A 17,813-nucleotide genomic window follows, 5' to 3' on the forward strand; every position below is an offset into this window, starting at 1 on the left:
CACTGAAGTATGGGGACGAGGGTGGCGCTGTGGGTTAAACAACAGAGCCTAGTGATCAGAAGGTCGGCAGTTCGAATCCCCGCGACGGGGTGAGCTCCCGTTGTTCGGTCCCAGCTCCTGCCCACCTAGCAGTTCGAAAGCATGTCAAAGTGCAAGTAGATAAATAGGTACCACTCCAGTGGGAAGGTAAAACGGCGTTTCCATGCGCTGCTCTGGTTTGCCAGAAGCAGCTTGGTCATGCTGGCCACATGACCCGGAAGCTGTACACCGGCTCCCTCAGCCAGTAAAGCGAGATGAGCGCCGCCGGCCACAACTGGACCTAATGGTCAGGGGTCCCTTTACCTTAAGCTGCTCCCAAGTGCATTAGCAAAAGCCACCCAGCTGACCACCCCACTCTGCTTGCCCAACAAGAACAGGTTGAGGAAATGTCTGTTAAGGTCAAGGGATACATCCCAAACAAAGCACCACCGCCATTGTCATTTTCAGACTTCAAAACCCAAGCTGTGTCTAAATCTTGCCATTTAGTTTTTCAAACCTTTTTTGCAAATTCAGTATTAGAAACTTTTGAGTCCTCAATCCTTTATTACTGCGCTTTGCTTCACCTAGGTCGAGCTAGGATTACAATACTTCAGAATTTTTGGGAGTTTTACCCTTTTTTTGAATTTTGGTCATTTAAGGTTTTTGATTTTTCTATTTCCTTCCAAGGTTTGTAGCCGGCATCCCATTAAGGCTGTGTTCAAATTTTTGGTTTTTCTAATTTTTCCCTTAAACTTTTTGATTCTTATTAATTTCCAGAAGAGAATATTTCTACTCAATTACTTCTCGTTTCAGGGATTTTCACGGCATTTCATTTGTTTTGTGCAACTTCTCAGTTCCGACTGTCTTTCCCCCCCCTACTGATCTCTTTCTTAGCATTTCCTGTTCTTTGCACCTGCGATAAAACATCTTCATTTGCAGGACCTGAAAGCCCTCTGCTGTCCATAAAGAAAAAAGCTATCACAGCATGGAAGATTGCCGCCACTTCCTCATAAAAAAGCAAGCTTCTAGACCTTGCCACCGTGGCCAAATGCTTAGGGTGCTGGAAGTGCAGGGTTCGAATCCCTCCCCGTCCACGATACCTCACAGGGTTGAAGACCTTGAAAGAAAAACTTATTATATAAAAGCAACCCCCCCCACCTACTTTGATAGCACTAATATTCTTGGAGGCAAATGGTCAAGTAAGGCACCCCCTCCCTCTCTTAAAAATTCACAAAAATCACCCAAGGCGCATAGAGTTTTCTCAAGATCACGTTTATTTTGGTCACTGTAACTTTCCTTTTGAATAAATAATAGCTATACAAAAAAAAAAGGTCTTAAGGTTGCACGTACAGATTTTTTTGCCGTATGAAAAGTTTTCAATTTTTTTTAGATTTTATCTTAACAAAGTGTATTGGGGGGAAAAGGTCTCATTTCTGAGATACACAGAGGGGGGGAAACAAAACGTCTTGGCAATTTGCTTTGAATCAGTGATTATTTTTTTTCCTTTTTCTAAACCAATGATTTTTAAGTCAGGGAGAAAACAGAAACACCCACACCCTTTCGATTCTCCAAGGGTGGTGGTGGGGGGTCGTCTTTCCTGCTATAGCACCACGATTTTGTTGTAAGGTTGAATTTTGAAGAGACTATGAAATACGTCTTTTTTCCCCGGTGGGGAGTGGGGTGGGGCACAGCAGGGAGGAGATTATAGATGCCAGGAATCGTGGCTTCTATGATCTGCTTCCCGAATTCCTAGTGAAGTTAACAAGTAAGAGGGGGGGAAGAGACCGAGACAAGAGAAAAGGCGCCAGTAAACACTAAAAGAGGTCATTCTGCCCCCAGAGAGAGTGACATTTATTCAAAAGGCAAGAAAACTCAAAAAAATAGAAAAGGGCAGGTATTTTTGCAAGGGTGGGGGGTAAGAGAGGATTGTGCCTAATTGGGGGGGCGGGAAGGGGGGGTTCTCGCAGGCACAGTGAGCCCCTACGGAGGGCAGCTCAGATGAGGTCAGCCACGTTGAGAGGCATCTCCTCGATGGAGGTGTTGTAGAATGTCTCAATGTCGCGAAGCGTGCGCTTGTCTTCTTCCGTCACCATGTTGATCGCAACTCCTTTCCTTCCAAAACGGCCCCCTCGGCCGATCCTGGAGGGGGGAGAGAGAAAGAAAAAAGGGGAAAGTGTTTACTGGGGGCAGTAGGCCCATCATGTTCTCAGAGTGGCCAGCCAGGTTTATTTAATAATAATAATAATAATAATAATAATAATAATAATAATTTTATTTGTACCCCGCCCATCTGGCTGGGGTTCTGCAGCCACTCTGGGCGGCTTCCAACAAAGACAAAAAATACACTAAAAAGGTCCCTGGACGGTTAGGTCCAGTCAAAGGAGACTATGGGGTTGCCTCCTCGCAAGGAGACCGGCGTTTGTCCAGCCAACTTTCCAGATCATGTGGTCAGCATGAACAAACCGCTTCTGGTGCAACAGGACACTGTTGACGGAATCCAGAGTGCACAAAAATGCAGTTGACCTTCCCGCCAGAGCGGTACCTATTTATCTACTTGCACTGGCATGCTTTCAAACTGCTAGGTTGGCAAGAGCTGGGACATAGCAACGGGAGCTCACCCTGTCACAGGAATTCGAACCGGCCACTTTCTGATCGGTAAGCCCTAGGCTCTGCGGTTTTACCCACAGCGCCACCTGTGTGACTGCAACAGCACCACAACACCATCATGGCGTGGTTGTTGATTTGCATTACGGTATTAAAGAGTGGTTCCAGATATCTGGGGGCAGGTTTGGTAGGATTAATGCTTCTCGGGCTTGCAAATTGTGGCCAACAGGTGGCCAACTGGGCTGGAATCGCAGGTGGGCATCACCCAGCCTCTGCTTAAAAACCACCAAGGAAGGAGAGCCTGCCATCTTAGCACAGAAGGGTTGGAAAGGAAACCCAAGAGGTCTAAGAAGCCTGAGAGGGACCAGAAAGTGAGGGGGAGAAAAACAAGGGTCTCACCTGTGTATGTAGTTCTCACGGTTGGTTGGCAGGTCGTAGTTGATGACCAGGGACACCTGCTGGACATCAATGCCACGGGCCTGGGAATGAGAAGTGGGGACAGTTTAGCCGTTTCGCCAACAGTCATCGTCCCATTGTGCTCTCAAGTTTTCAACTGTGGGCGGCTGCTACGTAGCAGGGCACCTTGGTGGCGGGTGCCAGCCGTGGGGAAGAGCAGCCCCCACGATTCGTGTGCCAAGGAGCTACAATCCGCCAGCAGCACTGCGCCAGCCAGGCAGAGAGGGAATCTCCTTGGGTGGGGAGCCAACCAGACAAACATGGCAGACCCATGACGTGAGCACAAGGGCGTTTTCCATGAATTTGTCGTTGGCCGTTATTGCCCACTGTGGAAGTGAGTTCCACAGTTCAACCTCTCCTGAATCATCCATCCTCTTCCACGCCCCACACTCACCAGTAAGTCTGTGGTGATCAGGACACGGCTGGAGCCAGAGCGGAACTCCCTCATGATGACATCGCGCTCCTTCTGGTCCATGTCTCCATGCTGCAAAGAAGGTAGAAAGGTTCCAGAGACTTAATCTAACTTTGTAAATTTATGGAAAATTATAGAACCCAACAACCCTTTCTCATTTTGCTGGTGTGTAGAAACGTAACTATTCCCATTTCTCCTTAATTATTCTCGCGTCACATTACAGAATGATCACATTTGTGCCCTGATCTCACTTTTGGATAATCTTTTGTTTCTTACATGGTGTTGATGCTATTGTTTATCTGAATTGCATGTTTTGTTTCAGATCGCTTAAATTGCTGCTTTTTCTCTACTTGAAGGTTGAAAGATTTACCATTTCCTCCCATTTTGTTGTTGAGAAAACTAAAGTTATTGACAATTTTAAAAGCCACACTTTTCCCAAGACACCTAATCCTTGGTGGCCAACTTTTAAAGGTGGGTGGGGAAGGGAAGAAATACAGCTGATACCGTAATGATCTAGTTCAGCAGTTCCCAAAATGGTCTGGGGGATGATTGAGCGCAAAGAGGCAAGGATGTCCTGTAAATGCCTTTGAAAAGCTGGTGATTGCTGGTTGAAGTTAAACAGTTTTGTTGCATTAAACTGAAATTTTAATTGGATTTAGAGTAACTGCAATTGCTACTGCTTTCAATTTCAGTGGGTTGCAAAAACCCCTATTCTGAACAATGCTTTTTATAGCATACAGAAGAGGGGTGGGCGGGCTTGAAAACCCACTATTTAGTTTCTTGCCTGCAATCCTATTAACACAGCTTGTGCTTAAAGGCTACCGGGCCCTTTCCACAGAAGCAAATTTATATAGAGACATCCCCATCAGACAACCCTGAACAGGACTCCCCCCCCCCCGCAAGGAAAGGCTTGTTCACCCACCATGGCGGAAACTGTGAAGTCCCGGGCATGCATCTTTTCGGTGAGCCAGTCCACCTTCCTTCGGGTGTTGATGAAGATGACGGCTTGGGTGATGGTGAGGGTCTCGTAGAGATCGCACAGGGTGTCCAGCTTCCACTCCTTTGGCACGAGAGGGAGGAGAGTTATAACCCAAGTAGAAGACCCACTCCAAATTTAAATCAACACCTCCTCCCGGCCACCCCACAAGCCCCGCGTAACAGTCGCCACGTACCTCCCTCTCCACGTTTATGTAGAACTGCCTAATGCCCTCCAGGGTGAGCTCCTCCTTCTTGACCAGGATACGGATCGGGTCCCGCATGAATTTCTTGGTCACCTCCAGGACATCCATGGGCATGGTGGCAGACAGAAGCACCACCTGGAAAGGGGGTAGAGGGGCTGCGGGTCAATACACTGGTACCCTCAAGGCTAGATTACGGCCATGTGCTCTGTGTGGGGCTGCCCTGGAGCCTCATCTGCTGAAGAATGTGGCAGTCGGGTTACTGGGGGAGGGAAATCACCTGGCAGAGAGTATGTGAGCCGGGTTCAAGGTCCTTGAACACAGCTGTGAGCAATTTAGGTCCAGGGTACCTCAAGGTTTGCTTAACAGTGGTGGCCAATCCAGCTGTTTTTGGACTACAACTCTCATCATAGAAATGATAAGGGATTTTATTTTTGTGTAGGAAAAGCAGGATACAATAAATAAAACTAAAAAAACTCAGAAGAGGGGAGTTGAGGGAAGGGAGAATAATTGTAAATAACATGGTGAATGAGATTTGTATCATTATTTGTTATAAAATTTAATACAGGACCAGTGGACAGGGATGATGGGAATTGTAATCCCAAAACAACTGGAGGGCCAAATTTGGCCACCACTGGCCCAAACCTTCCATCGCAGAGATCTAAAGAGCCTACTGAGGCTCATTTGACGACGATAAGCTTTGGGCACCATTGGCCAAGACCTGTGGAACTCTTTGCCCCTGCGAAGTGAAAAATTGCCGTACCTGTGTGTTCCCACTCAGTTTCTGGAAGATGTCATAGATCTGGTCCTTGAAACCTCGGCTCAACATCTCGTCAGCCTCATCCAGCACAAACATCTTGATGAACTTGGGCGCTGCAGAGACAAAATAGAGCCTTGGTGAGGACTTTGAAGTGAGGGGGTAGAGACAGAGTGTCTCCTTAATGGGATGGCGGCTGTTCTCAGGAATCTTTCAAGAGCTATGATCACTTCCGAAACCCGCACCTTTCTCTCCCAGCACAGCAGAACGCCGACCGGGAGGGAAACATGGGGGGTTGATGGGAGTCAGATGACACGCATGGGAGATCATCACAGAACAGCAAGACGGGGCGATACGGATCTGGTTTATGAAAATGGCAACTCTGCCACCAAGAGCAAAGTCACACAAGCCAGAGATAAGGCTGGTAACAAAGTCCTGATGAGGAACGCTTTGAGGAAGTTGGGTGTGTCTAGTCTAGAGAAGACTTGAGGGCACCCATAATAATAATAATTTATTATTTCTACCCTGCCCAACACCCCGCTTTAAATATCCGAAGGGATCTCCCATGGAAGATGGAGCCAGCTTGTTCTTTGCTGCTACAGAAGGCAGGTCCTAAATCTATGGATTCAAATTCTGGCCGATGAATCGTGTGTAACCTTAAAACTGCTGCTCAGGTTATGGCAGCCTACTAGAGCCAAATGGATTGAGAAAGCTTAATCTATAATAACTACAATTAAGCAAACTTATTATATAAAAATACAGGCAGACCAGATGTTGGGGAAAATGGGTGTTTTGGGCAATGTCCTGGAACAAAGCCAACATTGAAAATTGCATTTTCTCCCTTTTGAGTTTATTTACGAATAAGGTACATATAACAAATTATTATTATAAAGTTTGTAAGATCATGAGTTGCCGATTTGCTCTGTAATGCTACCTGGAGGGAAACTGAAGAATGCAGATACTTACACAGGTATCGCCTGTTCAACATGTCGAAGACGCGTCCGGGGGTCCCGACAATGATATGGGGGGCCTCCATCTGCAGTTTCTGCACCTCAGCGCGGACGTTAGTCCCGCCTATACAGGCATGGCAGGAGGCGCCCATGTAGTCTCCTAGGGCCATCACGACCTTCTGGATCTGTGGGAAGAGGGGCAGAGCTGTTAGCGGGTCTAGATTCTCTTACCTGGCGCTGGTCAAGGGCAATGGCCTCCCGGTGCCAACACTTCTGTTTCCCCAGCATGAACCAGCAAACAGCCACGGGACAGACACTGTGCTGGGATGAACAGGGATGGTCGCTGTCCCCCGGCCAGAGAAAAAGAGGTCCCCACTTTTTGCAAGGTGCCTCTTTCGTCAACTGGCAGGGCGAGGGAAGACGGACGGAAGAGAGCAGGGTTGGAGCGGAGGCAGCGATTCCTTCATTCTGCGGCAAGCCTCTTTGGTGTCACTTTGTGAAGCGGGACTAGGCCAGGAGAAACGGACTAAAGCTCGTCAAAATGCTCTTGCACGCCAGGGAAGGAGATGCAGGACACTGGGAGCCAATGTCAAAGGGAGGACAGGAGGAGCCTTGGAGGCAAGCGGGGTCACTTAAGGGGACAAATGAAGCACTCCTTTACGCAGTGGACTGTTAATCTGTGGAACTCCCTCCCTCAGGAGGCAGCAAAGGAAACCAACTCAGATGGCTTTAAGAGAGGTTGGAGAAACTCAATGCAAGAACAGGATTATGAGACTAGGTGGGCAATAGGTTTATGGCCTTGGCCTGATCCAGCAAGAGCCATAGGTTTACAGCAGGATATAAATTGAATAGAAACTTTTTAAATAAAAAGTCTCTAGCCCTGCAGGAAAGCAAATTCATTCACTGTGTTGATTTACAGTGCAACGTTATAAATGTCTGCTCAGATTTTGGTGGAAGGGGGGGAGAGAAGCAGGGTCCTTGCGCCTTTCACAGCTGTGCGGCAGGCAGAAACTCCAACAGGTTAAGCCTTTCCTAGTACAGAAATGCAATTATGGATAAAGCTTCACCTGTGCGCGTTCTGTCTGTCAGACAGCTTATAAAGGCGCCTCTTTGCCCATTAAGCCAGAGGAATGAATGGAGACCTCTGGAGTTTGTTTTTGGGGCGCTCAGTTCCACCTGCAAAAAGAGGACACGTGTTTTTATACAAGACAAAGCTGTGCACATCTGAAGGCAGCTCTGTTTAATGTTTTTTTATGTTTGATGTTTTATCGTGTTCTTAATATTCTGCTGGGGAAACCCAGCCAGATGGGCGGGGTATAAATAATAAATTATAATTATTATTACTACTATGGGCTGGAAAGAGGGGAGAAAGGCTTACCTGCTGAGCCAACTCTCTTGTTGGGGCCAGGACCAGTGCTTGGGTAGCTTTCAGGTCTAGCTCAATTTGCTGTAAGATGGAGATTGCAAAAGTGGCGGTCTTCCCAGTGCCAGACTGGGCCTGAGCAATCACATCGTAACCTGGGCAGAAGGAATGCAGGACGGTGTCACAAACACACACAGTCAACTACCGCATCCTGCCAATCTCAAGAGGGAGCTGTGACAGGGTGTTTCCCCAGCATGAACCAGCAGACAGCCACGGGGAAGAACGCTGTGCTGGGATGAATAGGGTAACGTTTATTTCCCCCTGCTAGATATAAGACAGTCACCACATTCAGAGGTGCCTCTTTGCCCAGTAGCAAGGGGGATGATGGAGAAAAGGACCTGAGGCAAGTAGGACAGCTGCATTTGCAGTGCTGGGTGGGAAACACTTGGAAAGCTCTCCCAAAATTCCTTCCTTTCTGCCTAGTATTGTTGATCAGAAAAAAATCAGCCCCCACCTCACCCTGGTGCATGCCAGATTTTAAGACTGCAAATCCCCAACATTCCTAAGCCAGAAGATCCACGTTGATAAGAGGACTATTGGAAATGAATGCCCAAAATATCTGGAGGGCAGACAGAAGGATGGACTTCTCCACACAACTATGAAGGTCACTCCCTGAAGCATAAAGGGAACCTCTCAATGCTAGTTGTGTTAGGATTTTACTGTTTGGGGAATCTGGTTGGCCTGAGAACAGGATGCTGATCTGATGCAGCAAAGTCCCTTTTCTGGCAATACTAAATACTAAGCTTAAAGTGAAGCAGCAATTTACTTAAAGTGAAGTCAGCCTGAAATCATTTGCTGCATATATTCTGCTATATGGGGCTTCAATGCTTGCTCGCCAGTGTAGCACTCTAAGCAGTCAACTTAGAAATCAGTGTTTTAGCCTCACCCTTGATACAAGGGAGAATGGCTCGCTGCTGGATGGCGGAGGGCTTCTCAAAACCATAGGCGTAGATTCCTCGCAGGAGGGACTCCGACAAGTTCATGTCATCGAAGCTGTCAACGATCTCGTTCCAATTGCTCTGTAGGGAGAAGCGGGGAAAGGTGAGCTCCCTCAGCCAAACCTCTCAAAAGTAACACCCAAGCAGGTATTCTGGGCAATCTGGATGCCACTGTGTTGGTTGGGATACAGAGACCATGGTACGTTTTCCCCATTATTTAGTTATCCAACTGACTCCGGACATGGGTAGTTTCTCACCTCAATGACACCATCGGGGTCCATCCCTTCGGGGCCATTGTCTCTAGGTCTAGAGGAAGAAAAACAACATTTTAGAAGCGCTCAAATGAGCAACCAGGAAAATATCAATGCACTCCCCACCCATTGCATATTATTATGGCTCCAAAAGGCACTTTGTTTCGCAATAGCTTATGTAAGGAATGGCCTTATGTGACAAGTAGAGGCCAGGGTTTACCCCTTGGAAGGTCAGAATTTGATCCCCACCACCCAGGGCTTTCCCACTTGTTTGGCCAGAGGTACACTGCCACTGGCCTGATCCAGAAGAGCTCTTGTTCTCTCCTCCCCGATCTTGTGGCTGTGAGTTCCATAGGCCCCCTTTTCAACTCCAGCTATTCCTCCCAGCCACCCCCATTATATAGCTGGAGAGGAGGGAGGCGATGCCTGATCCAGCAGACCTCCTGTTCTGTCCTCCCAATCTTGTGGCTGTGAGTTCTACAGGCCCCTTTGCCAACTCCAGCAGAGCTCTTGTTCTCTCCTCCCTGATCTTGTGGCTGTGAGTTCTACAGGCCCCTTTGCCAACTCCAGCAGAGCTCTTGTTCTCTCCTCCCCGATCTTGTGGCTGTGAGTTCCACAGGCCCCCTTTGTCAGCTCCAGCTATTCCTCCCCCTCCCAATAGCTGGAGAGGAGGAAGGCAGTGCCTGATCCAGCAGAACTCTTGCTCTTTCTCCTCCCCCGATCTTGTGGCTGAGAGTTCCACAGGCCCCTTTCCCAACTCCAGCCATTCCTCCCAGCCACCCCCGTCCTAGCCGGAGAGGAGGGAGGCGATGCCGTAAGCTCGACGTGTCCCCCGGCGGCCCATTCGCCGCTCCCCACGTGCCTCCCGCTCCCTCTTTCTTCCTGCTTTCCTTTTAAGGGCAAGAGGCTCCTCCCTCCCCGCGCCTCTGGCCACAGGCCCGTGACGTCACGGGCGCAGAGTTCCCGGATGCGAAGCGGCAGGACAATAGGCAGGGCGGGAGGAGAAAGAACGAAGGGGAGAAATGGACGCGCCCGCGGCGGGGGGGGGGGGAGGGAGAAAGAAAGGCAGCGGTGCTTCTGTCCCCCCCCATTTCTCTAAAATGGGCTCGCCCGCGCCAAGTCTGCGCGGTGCGGAAATGGAATTGCCCAACCGCCCCCCGGGGGGGGGGAGCGGGGAAAGGATGGGCGAGTCCAAATGAGGAGGGGGGGGTGAAAGGAGCAGACCACTGAGGAAATGGGAGGGGGGGGAGGAAAACTTGTGTAAGAGGGAAAGGCTCAAAATGGCTGAAAAAGGGGAGGGGGAAAAAAGGACAGGCCGCCTTTTTTTCCCTTCGCCCTCCACACGGGGGACACTCGGCACGGAGAGAATATCGCCTCCTTTAAGAATAAAGCCTTAAAGAAGAGATTCCCCCCCCTTTTCTCGACGGAAAATGGAACCGCCCGCGAGCATTCGAGAAAAAAAAACTTGGGGGAGATAAAACCCCGCAAAGGGGAGAAAATAAGAGACAACGCCATTGCAGAAACCGACGCCCCGCGCTCCCTCGCGGCCGAAATGGCGGCGAAGGAAGTTCTCCACACGCCGGTATCGGAGAGCGAGGCCCGTTCCGGCTTTTTTTTTCTCTCCCCCCCCCCGCGATGAAAATGGTCTCGGCCCAAAGCCGCAGAGACCTTACGGGGGGAGGACGGGTCCACTCGCGAAAATGGGGGCGTCGGCCGCGACCTAGCCGGCCACGTGGAATGAGCCGAGGAGGGGGACTTGAGAGGGAACAAAATGGAGGAAGGCGAGGAGGGGGAAACAATTCGCGGTTCTTTCGCTGTGAGGAAAGCGCCGCTATTTCGCCTCTTCAACCCCCCCCCCTTTGCCGCGTAATGGTTCGGTCCTCCGATAGAACCTTGAGGGAGAGGAGGAGGCCTGGACGGGCCCATAGGGCGGATATGGGGGGGGAGGCCCTGCCGCGCGCGCTCTCTCTCCCTCGCCCGCTCACTCACCGGCTCTCTTGACTCGCAGACATCCTGGGGAAAAGGTCCTAGCCCCGCCCGCTTCGCTCCCCCTTATAACATCCCGCCGAGGCCCCGCCCCGCGGCCCCTCCTCCATTGGCCCTCTTCCCCCTGAGCCCGCCCCGCCGCCCGCCTCACGCCATTGGCCCCGCGCTCGTCTCCCCGACCGGCTTGGCCCCCATTGGCCCGCCGCCTTCCCCCTCCTCCGCTTCCGGAGACGCCATTGGCCAGCGGCTCGCCGCCACCGCCTTCCCATTGGACGAGGAGGATCCGTGACGGGCGGGTTTTTTTTTTAATGGTGACGTCAAACCGAGAGAGGGGAGCGTGGGGGGTTGGGGAAAAGGGAGAGGTGGAAAGAAGTCGGGCGTCGTGACGTCAACGGGGAGCGCCGGGCTCTGGTTGGTCGCCGGGCGCGTCCGTCGACACGGCGGGCCAATGGGAGCCCGGAAGAGGAGGAGGCGGGTTCTAAGGAGGGGGGAGACAGGGAGAGGAAAAAGGCCCACGTGGTTAGGCGTTGGGGCCTGAATTTTGGGCCTGCTGCCTTTGTCCAGCGGGGAGGGCAGAGCACCACGTGATATAGGCCTGGGGGGGGGAAGGAGGAGGCTGACAAAATCACCCCCCCCCAAAAAAAGTTAAAAGAGCTGGGCTGAAAATTTTTGAGACACCCCCCAAAATCCTTTCCAATTTTTTTTGCAAAAAAAATAATAAAATAATTTGCATTTTTTTTTTTTTGCAAAAGGCCACCCCCCCGGCCCATTACAAGGGAACACCCTTCTAGGTGCTGGGCAGGAAGATTTGCGCCCCCCCAGTTAAAAGGGCTGGGCTGAAATTTAAGCACTGGGTGCATTTTTGATAGACCCCCCCAAAAAACCTTCCCAAATTGTGTTGCAAAAAAAATATTAATTTGCAAAAAATATTTTTGCAAAAGGCCACCCCCCCAAGCCCATTACAAGCACCTTCTAGGTGCTGTGGAAGTTCCTGGGCAGGAAGATTTGGGCCCTCCCTCCAAAAAAAGGCCAAATTTCCTGACCCCTCCAGCTTTGAAACTGGAAAACCCCCCAGCCCACATACCCTCTTGTATCTGGGAGGGTGGATCGGATCCCCCCATTGATCCGCTGGTCAGGATCCCCCCCTCCCGCTTTCCCACTGGCCTGTTCCTTTCCCCTCCCCCATTTTTAGTTCAAAATATTTTATTTATTATAGGTGAGCAGCCCAACCTAAGGTGGGCTGCAACAGCTGATTTCTCTCCTAAAAACAAACCACCACCTGTTATATTTTACTGTTTTTAAATTAAACGATTTAGGGGCCCACTGCAGGAAGCGATTAACAGGCATCTTGTAAATACCAAAAATCTGCTGTCGAGGCAGCCAAAGCCTGAACTTCCTTGGCCCACCTTGAAACTGATCCAGTGTGTCAAGGCACTTTCAGTTTTTGGAAAGCAAAATGCAGAGAGATGAGGAAAATGTTGGAATTGACAGCATCCATCAGCCCCAGTCAGAATCTCCAATAATCAAGGATTATTTTCTGTTCTCATTTTGTATGTTTCTGTTGTGATCTTCGGATGAAGGGCATCATCAACATAATTTTATTATTTATACCCCGCCCATCTGGCTGGCTTTCCCCAGCCACTCTGGGTGGTTTGCATAACACTAAAAAAATGTAAAACGTCAGACATTAAAAATCTCCCAATACAGGGCTGCCTTCAGACACCTTCTAAAAGTCAAATAGTTGTTTATTTCCTTGACATCTGGTGGGAGGGCGTTCCACAGGGTGGGAGCCACCACCAAGAAGGCCCTCTGCCTGGTTCCCTGTAACTTGGTTTCTCGCAGGGAGGGAACTGCCAGAAGGCCCTCGGAGCTGGACCTCAGTGTCCGGGCAGAACGATGGGGGTGGAGACGCTCCTTCAGGTCTACTGGGCCTTTGAGGCCGTTTAGGGCTTTCAAGGTCAACACCAAAACTTTTAATTGTGCTCGGAAACATACTGGGAACCAATGTAGGTCCTTTAGGACCAGTGTTATGTGGTTTCATCAGCCACTCTGCCACCAGTCTAGGATACAAATCTATAAAATAAACAACAACAGTGGAAATACCAGAGGCAGACGTAAGCTTTTCTAGCATCTGATAAGTTCCAGGTTGCTGCCCAGTCTTAAAGGTAAAGGGACTCTTGACCATTAGGTCCAGTCGTGGCCGACTCTGGGGTTGCAGCGCTCATCTCGCTTTACTGGCCGATGGAGCCGGCGTACAGCTTCCGGGTCATGTGGCCAGCATGACGAAGCCGCTTCTGGCGAACCAGAGCAGTGCACGGAAACGCCGTTTACCTTCCCGCCAGAGCGGTACCTATTGATCTACTTGCACTGGTGTGCTTTCGAACTGCTAGGTTGGCAGGAGCAGGGACTGAGCAACGGGAGCTCACCTGTCACGGGGATTCGAACCGCCGACCTTCTGATTGGCAAGCCCTAGTCTCTGTGGTTTAACCCACAGCGCCACCCTGCCCTTAAAACCAAGCCATGTTCAATGGCATACGTTTCGGGACCCTTATACTTTAGCTTGATCATTGACATTATCTGAAGGAACTTCGCTGGTTGTCCCCTGGATTTGCGAGGCATGTTTTAACGACAAGAAACCAAGCCTTTTGTGCCTTTGGCCCGTTCCGGTGGGACTCCCTGCCACTGCCACCTTCTGTTTTTAAACACCTGCTGGAAACATTTCTGCGCTTCCAGAGGTGTGCAGGCAATTGAGACCATTATCTTTCTGCAATGGTTAGTTGATTTTACAGTACATAGGTATTCTTGCAGACCACTTCAATCCTTTTTTTTTTTTTGCGATACAGTGGTACATAAATATTTTTATAATTAAAGCCCTGGCCCGTCTCCCTTGTCCAGGAAAGTGCCATCGAAGGACTATGCCCTTCCAGGAGGAAGAAACCAGTGGCCAGAATATTTTGAGCTGGACTAGAAAAGATTCCTGGCTCTGAGTAACCCGAGTGATTCACTCCCAGAGCCGTTGCGGAGGAGCAAAAGCACACAGGCTTTCAATCCAGTCGATGAGTCACTACTGGGAAGACTGGGTTCAAGGAAAACTAATAATGCAGCAAAAACCAGATAGTCAGCAGGCCTTCTTGCACCCAGGGAGATGTGATGCCCATGAAAGATGCTCCATAAGCACACATTGCGTAGGTTTAGCCGAGATCCACGTTGGAACGCACCACACGCATATTGTGGGGAATTTGCTCCAGGGCCCCCAAATGAGCACGCCCCCCTGCTTTCATAATGCTCGGCTCTGATTTTAGAATGGCTCTCCCACTATCTTCTCTCCCACCACAATGCCTGCGTTTCCTCCAGCAGAGAGCCAGGGGTGGTTAGTGTGTTGGGCCTGGGAGAGACCAGTGTGTTGGGCCTCGAATCCGCCCCCCCCCCCGGCCACTGAGTGAGCTTGGACCAGCCACTGCTTTTCTCAGCCTAGTCTAGGCTGATCGCCGGAGAATGGATGCTTTTGAATTCTGGTGCTGGAGGAGACTCTGGAGAGTCCCATGGACTGCAAGAAGATCAAACCTCTCCATTCGGAAGGAAATCAGCCTTGAGTGCTCACTGGAAGGACAGATCCTGAAGATGAGGCTCCAAGACTTTGGCCACCTCATGAGAAGAAAAGAAGACTCCCTGGAAAAGACCCTGATGCTGGGAAAGATGGAGGGCGCAAGGAGAAGGGGACGACAGAGGACCAGATGGTGGGACAGTGTTCTCGAAGGGACCAGTATGAGTTTGACCAAACTGCTGGAGGCAGTGGAAGACAGGAGGGCCTGGCGTGCTCTGGTCCAGGGGGTCACAAAGAGGCGGACACGACTAAATAACACCAACAGTCTCCTCGCAAGGTTGTTGGAATAAGATGAAGAATTGGGTGGATGTGGAGAATCGCCACTTTGAGCTCAGTGGAAAAGGTGGAACAACAAGGCCAACAGAGAAAAGTGAGAGCTACCTTGCTCTGTGATTGATCACAACAAATGGCGCTGCCTTCAGACCTCCAGTGTTAATCCCCCCCCATCGCTCAATCCCCCCCTTACCTGCAATCCCCCCGACCCCCAACTTCCCTAGCAGAATCAAACTGGAGAAATGGCGCTTTGGAGGTTCCATTTTAAAAACTGGATTCCCACACCGTGCATGCCATGGAGGGAGAAAGACGCAAATCTATGGAAGGACAAAACCCCCACCCCAAGAAGGCCAGATGAATGCGCCACACCCCCCAAAAAAAACCCTTCCCGAGGTTTTGTCACACTTGTCGAAGCTCCTCAATTGCAGGGCGAGAGGGGAGTCTGTTGGGTCAGGCCAAAGGAGGCCTCATCCAGTTCTCCCAGTGCTGACCAGATGTCCCAGTGTGAAACTTGCAAGTTTCCGGAAACCGGGATTCAAAGGCATTTCTGCCCCTGTTTGTGGAGGTAGAGCATAGCCATCGACAGTGTACACCACCACAAAGGAATAGGACCTTGTTTTGTTTCTCTCTCTATATAAAAAAGGTAAAGGGACCCCTGACCATTAGGTCCAGTCGCGGCCGACTCTGGGGTTGCGGCGCTCATCTCGCTTTACTGGCCGAGGGAGCCAGCGTACAGCTTCCGGGTCATGTGGCCAGCAGGACTAAGCCGCTTCTGGCGAACCAGAGCAGCGCACGGAAACACCGTTTACCTTCCCGCTGGAGCGGTACCTATTTATCTACTTGCACTTTGACATGCTTTCGAACTGCTAGGTGGGCAGGAGCAGGGACCGAGCAACAGGAGCTCACCCCGTCGCGGGGATTCGAACCGCCGACCTTCTGACTGGGAAGCCCAAGAGGCTCAGTGGTTTAGACCACAGCGCCACCCGCGTCCTTTTCTCTCTATATATATTGCTTTAAAAAAGCAGATCTAGGGCAGGAGGTGCAATACTCTTTGCTCGCCTCGTAAAACTTCACAGAACACCTTTGTGCAACTGCCACGCATCGCAAGGAGGTTAGAAAATGCCTTTTTCTCCAAAGAATGCTTTTTCTTTTATTACCCACAATGGTAGCCATCGTATAAAAAAATGCTTGTTTCCGTTATCTCGGCCCCAGTGTAGAAACCTGCCCCCCCTGCCCGCCCACCACAGCCCCTTCTTCCCCTGTTCCAACTCCCTCTCCCTTGACGGTGGGGGGCGGGATAAAAACCAGAACATACATTATCCACTAACACAAGTAACCAAGAGGGCGAGATAAAGCAGAGGGAGAAGCTGGGGGGGGGGCAGGAGGGTAATTTATGCCGCCCCCCCGTGCCCGCCTTCCTGGTCCCTCGTTTTTGGACTCTAACCCCCCCCCCCAGTCCTCCCTCCGATCTGGAGCGGAACATGTGCAGAGGGCATGTTCGGTGATAAGAAACTTCCCCAATCCCACCCGCTCTCCCTCAATCCCACCCATCCGTCGTGTGTCTCCCCACCCCACCCAAAAAATCCCCGCAACTTCCCCAACAGAACCAACCCGGAGAAAGGGCCCTCCGGAGGTTGGTTTTAAATACGAACGAAACAAAAACGAGAGACCAGGAAGAAGAAGAAGAAAAAGAAGAAAGGGGAGGGGGATTTAACTCGGGTTAAAAACGACACCTCCCGCCCCCCAAACGAGTCCGCTTGTTAAACCTCAACGAGTTCCAGTGACCTAAGGACCCCCCCTGCCCGCTTTCCGTACACCCCAAATCGGATGTCAAGCTGGAAGAGGAGTCGTGTGTCCGGCCGTCCAAGTCGGTCTTTGGGAGGGTGTGTTGTGTTGTGTGTGTATGAGTGTGTGTGTGTGTTCTGCGTGTGTGAGCTCGTCACGCGCTGAGCTTGCAGTGGCACAACTCCTTGTACATCTGACGGCGCAGTTTCGGCATGTCCTGCTGGGTGAAGGAGAAGGGGAGGCCCAGCGCCAGGAATTTGGAATACTGGAAGAGAAAGGAAAGGAGGATCAGCAGTGTATACCTAAGAGCATCATAAGACCCTGGTGGATCAGGCCCAATGGCCCATCACCCCGTTCTCACAGTGGCCAGCCAGGTGCCCGTTAGGTAAGGTAAAGGTAAAGGACCCCTGGACGGTTAAAGGTAAAGGTAAAGGGACCCCTGACCATTAGGTCCAGTCATGGCCGACTCTGGGGTTGCGGCGCTCATCTCGCTTTATTGGCCAAGGGAGCTTCCGGGTCACGTGGCCAGCATGACTAAGCCACTTCTGGTGAACCAGAGCAGCGCATGGAAACGCCGTTTACCTTCCCACCAGAGCAGTCCCTATTTATCTACTTGCGCTTTGATGTGCTTTCGAACTGCTAGGTTGGCAGGAGCAGGGACTGAGCAACGGGAGCTCACCCCGTCGCGGGGATTCGAACCACTGACCTTCTGATCAGCAAGCCCTAGGCTCTGTGGTTTAACCCACAGCGCCACCTGCGTCCCTGAGGTAAAGGTAAAGGGACCCCTGACCATTAGGTTCAGTCATGACCAACTCTGGGGTTGCGGCGCTCATCTCGCTTTCAGGCTGAGAGCCAGCATTTGTCCACAGACATCTTTCCGGGTCATGTGGCCAGCAGGACTAAACTGCATGTGGCGCAACAGGACACTGTGATGAGTGCCAGAGCGCACGGAAACACTGTTTACCTTCCCGCCGCAGCGGTACCTATTTATCTACAGTCATACCTCGGGTTGAATATGCTTCAGGTTGAGCGCTTTCAGGTTACGCTCTGCGGCGACCTGGAAGTAACGGAACGTGTTACTTCCGGGTTTTGCCGCTCGCGCATGCGCAGACGCTCAAAATGACGTCACGAGCATGTGCAGAAGCGGCAAATCGCGACCTGTGCACGGGTTGAGACCA

The 17,813-nt window shown here is 50.9% G+C and overlaps 2 protein-coding genes and 1 long non-coding RNA gene across 3 annotated transcripts in view; 1 reads left to right on the forward strand and 2 right to left on the reverse strand.

The window, feature by feature from the left end:
- The window catches only part of LOC309355947, a 116,527-nt gene that overhangs the window by 5,066 nt on the left and 93,648 nt on the right, over positions 1 to 17,813 (forward strand). The window lies entirely within an intron of this gene.
- Positions 1,272 to 11,065, reverse strand: EIF4A1 (eukaryotic translation initiation factor 4A1). Its single transcript, XM_081886604.1, has 11 exons — positions 10,977 to 11,065; positions 8,994 to 9,042; positions 8,685 to 8,817; positions 7,754 to 7,893; positions 6,392 to 6,560; positions 5,432 to 5,541; positions 4,663 to 4,806; positions 4,413 to 4,550; positions 3,473 to 3,562; positions 3,022 to 3,101; positions 1,272 to 2,157 (listed from the first exon to the last, which is right to left on the reverse strand). Exons 1-11 carry the CDS (start codon positions 10,997 to 10,999, stop codon positions 2,013 to 2,015), a joined length of 1,221 nt encoding a protein of 406 aa, XP_081742730.1. The 5' UTR covers positions 11,000 to 11,065; the 3' UTR covers positions 1,272 to 2,012.
- SENP3 (SUMO specific peptidase 3) overlaps positions 15,975 to 17,813 on the reverse strand; it is a 35,178-nt gene continuing 33,339 nt past the window's right edge. Inside the window, exon 11 of the mRNA XM_081886808.1 lies at positions 15,975 to 16,900. Within this exon, the coding sequence (XP_081742934.1) occupies positions 16,790 to 16,900 (111 nt within the window). The 3' untranslated portion in view covers positions 15,975 to 16,789. The remainder of the gene's footprint in view (positions 16,901 to 17,813) is intronic.

Source organism: Podarcis melisellensis (genome assembly GCF_964234715.1).
Source record: "Podarcis melisellensis genome assembly, chromosome: 13".
NCBI classification, from domain to species: Eukaryota; Metazoa; Chordata; class Lepidosauria; order Squamata; family Lacertidae; genus Podarcis; species Podarcis melisellensis.